Source organism: Medicago truncatula, chromosome 1, assembly GCF_003473485.1.
Source record: "Medicago truncatula cultivar Jemalong A17 chromosome 1, MtrunA17r5.0-ANR, whole genome shotgun sequence".
Taxonomy (NCBI): domain Eukaryota; kingdom Viridiplantae; phylum Streptophyta; class Magnoliopsida; order Fabales; family Fabaceae; genus Medicago; species Medicago truncatula.
This window is the reverse complement of record NC_053042.1, coordinates 31,019,569-31,023,018: the sequence shown is the minus strand read 5'-3', so window position 1 is coordinate 31,023,018 and position 3,450 is coordinate 31,019,569. Positions and strand designations below refer to the sequence as shown.

The 3,450-nt window shown below is 32.1% G+C and overlaps 1 protein-coding gene across 1 annotated transcript; it reads right to left on the bottom strand.

Annotated features, from left to right (window-relative positions):
* Positions 1–318: 318 nt before the first annotated feature.
* Positions 319–1,822, bottom strand: LOC11423114 (dnaJ homolog subfamily C member 28). Its single transcript, XM_003590396.4, has 3 exons — positions 1,483–1,822; positions 916–1,246; positions 319–786 (listed from the first exon to the last, which is right to left on the bottom strand). The coding sequence occupies exons 1-3, from the start codon at positions 1,704–1,706 to the stop codon at positions 700–702; spliced, it is 642 nt and encodes a 213-aa protein (XP_003590444.1). The 5' UTR covers positions 1,707–1,822; the 3' UTR covers positions 319–699.
* Positions 1,823–3,450: the final 1,628 nt, after the last annotated feature.

The following is a 3,450-nucleotide window of genomic DNA, read 5'->3' as shown; positions in this document are numbered from 1 at the left end:
AAAAGACAATAGAAAGACAATTAAAGAAAAATTCATTTGCAAAAACACAAAATCTCTTATATTTGTGGCTAGCCGAATTCGGGAATTAGAGCTGCTATGAGTCTACAAACAATATGCATTTGTTGATCACCGTTTTGAATTAGAGCACAATAAAAATCATATACTTTAGAAAGACAAATTCTTTTAAATGTGAATTTCTATGTTAGTGTCATCTGAACATCAACGACAAATTCATACTACCATTGAAAGATATATCGTCCTCAAATTCAACCCAACCATCTAGTATAACAAAATTTCTGTCAACTGAGCCAAGAATAATTGCCTTATGCAAAATATAACATGTCAATCAACACAATGCATATTATAGTATAATTTTTAAGACCACTTAATTTCCCATACATTTTCATTACACTTTTCCTTCTGCTTACCCAAATTGCACATGGATAAAGGAAGGGGGTGATGTTCTAATTGAAGGTAATACACCATATAAGTACAGCCATACTAAGCTCGAACGAAGGATCATAACAGCTACGAGATCGCTAGCCTTATCAAGCCATTGCTAGTAAAACGAATTAATCAACCGAAGTTGAACTATAACTGAAGCCAGTTGATTATTCAGCTGGCACAACCACCCTTTAGGAAAATAACAAATCGTAATATTCTATAATATTATACCAGTCGCCTCAACAGTAAATTTCATCATTCATCTAAATTACCTAGCTCTTTCTCCCACTTCAGGCCGTTCATTTGCCGACCAAAAGGCACAATGAGATTATACCGGAAAACCTACAACGACGACAAAAAACAGAAGATGTATTACAATTTACAAGTGCATTACAAATATCAAAGATAGAATTCAAAACTTGCAAAACCCATTTGAATTACCCAATTTCCAAAATGACCTAGCTAGCTCACCTTATCATTGATTTCCTTTAACTGCGATTTCAAAGCCTGTGAACTTCCAACCCACATAGATTGATCTTCACTGCATTTATTTGCCGAAGCTTTCTTCAAGGACTTCCTCCATTCAGATATTCTAAATCTTATCTCTTTGTTAAGTTCAACCCACTCCGGTGCACATCCATTTTTCGAAAGGATTCTGTATAAGGTGTCTTCAGCTGGATCTGCATGAGGATTTGTGTCAAGTTTAAGCGGCTTTCCTTTCCCCGGTAAATTCTCAAATTGTCCTTCTTCCATTGAATGCCATATTCTTTGCTCAACGACATTGATCAAGTCGGTTTCTGACCTGTCAAACCGCCAATTTGTGTTAAACAGCACAAAGTCATCAAAAGCAAGGTCAATTATGCTCTACTATCAATATGCGTTAACAGTGTAAAGTTTGTTTACACTGTCAATCAATCATAATCGTATATTTAATTGGACTCATATCTATCATAAAAGACATACAATTGAGTATTGAATCCATCAAATTATGTAGAACTGTGATTCTAATTTGTAAGAGAGACAAATGTGTGTGTATACCTAACATTGTTGCGTTGGCCGCGAAGTTCGGGAGGTAGTTTACGATCGTTGGCGGCGTCTATAACAGCGGAAAGACGATCACCGAGCTTTTTCTTATCAGGCTTAGACTTACCGGACGGCGACGGCGATGAAGAAGAACAGCATCTGACGGTGGTGGAAAGCAGTGAGTTGTGGAAGAGCGAATTGAGAGAGGCACATCTACTAAGACGAAGATACATCGACATATTCAATCTCAATCTCTCTAGTACCACCGACTTCAGATTTTCTTCCTCCTTTCACTAATTTTACAAATTTGAAATGCTCCCTTTTATTACATTTTCTTTTGGAAATAAATGCTCCCTTTGTGTTTTTACTTATCGTTCAAAGTATCAGAAATTTGGTTTAAATAGAAGTATTTTTTTTTCTTTTTAAGAATTTATTTCATTTTTCAAATCTAGTTGTTAAAATTTCATCTTTTAATATGAATAAATGGAAAATTTGATATTCGAACTCTAACACATTTTTTTTTTACTTATATTTTTTTTTTTTGGTAAATAAACGAAATGGCAAAACCATCATAAACTCACACACATAAGTGGAGGTACCGGGGTTCGAACCCCGGTCATGACATCCGGCCTAACAATTTCGACATTTTGCAGTTGAGCTAGAATTTCTGGATTTTTTTACTTATATTAAAAGTGAAGGAAATACTACATTGGAGTGAAAAGTATTTTAATGTAGAATTAATTTTTTTAAACTCCATATTTTTTAATAAAAACTTTGTTGTGTCAGAATATTAAATATAGACCACTAAACCTCAAGGGTAGGTTTTCAACCATATAATTCTAAGCTAACCAGCAAATTAAAACCTTTACTAAACTAAAGTGCAGCTCTAGTTAGGTTGAAATTTATTTATTTTTTTTTCAGAAAATAAATTTTTTGTCATAAAGAAAAACAAATTTTAAATTGGTCAAAAACATTGAATATGTAAAAAAAAATTAAGAAACGTAATTTTTAGTGATGTTTCTATATTTGATTCATTAACTTTATAAAAAACAAAAATCAGTTGTTATCGTAAATGTAGCTCTCTTATGTGTCTCCACATCCAGAACAATAAGTATGGAGAAAATCAAGTACTTATATTCGTCTACAACATGCATCTAGATTTTAAAAAACAAAAATCATAACAAGTTAAGATATTGTTAAAGTAGTTAAAGGCAGTAAACTTTTATATATAAAATTATGTAATCATGACTTTTATGTATTTAACTTATATTTTTAGTAGGATAATTTTTTTTTATAAGTTTCTTAAATAATATCTTTAAGACATTTGTTAACATCACTCTTTAAATGAATGTTAGAAACACTTTCTTTCTAACACACTTTCATTTGGTAAAACTCAAATGAATTCCACCACTTTATATGAGGCAATTTCTAAACTCTAAAATCAATGTTAATTCCACTCAATAGGAATAAGTATTAAAAAGTGTCAAAAATTGTGTTCTTGACATTGACTCATTATAAGCATCTCTTGTGCAATATTTGTTATGTCCAAAACTATGTTATGATTAGAGCTGGAAATGAGTCGAATCGAACTCGTCTGAGCTCGACTAGTTAAGAATTGATTCAGCTCGAAACTCGAGTTCGAACCGAACTTTTTTTTAAGCGCAAACTCGGCTCGTTTAATATTCGTAAAAGGCTCGGTTCGGTTCATTAGATTCAACTAATTTAAACTCTTAAAAATTTTGGTCCAAAATTTTAAAAAAATAAAATACAAGAGACACATAATCAATTGATCAGATCAACATTTTGAGCAACAATTCAAAAATAAAAAAAACAAAACACAATTTAAACAAATAAATTGATAGAGGGAAACACAAAATTCACCATAGTGAAATTGGGTCTCTACCACTACCTTGAACAGTGCAGCATATGCATCATTTATTTATAGGCAAAGCTTGCCATCTATTGTGTACCCACTTCCGATGT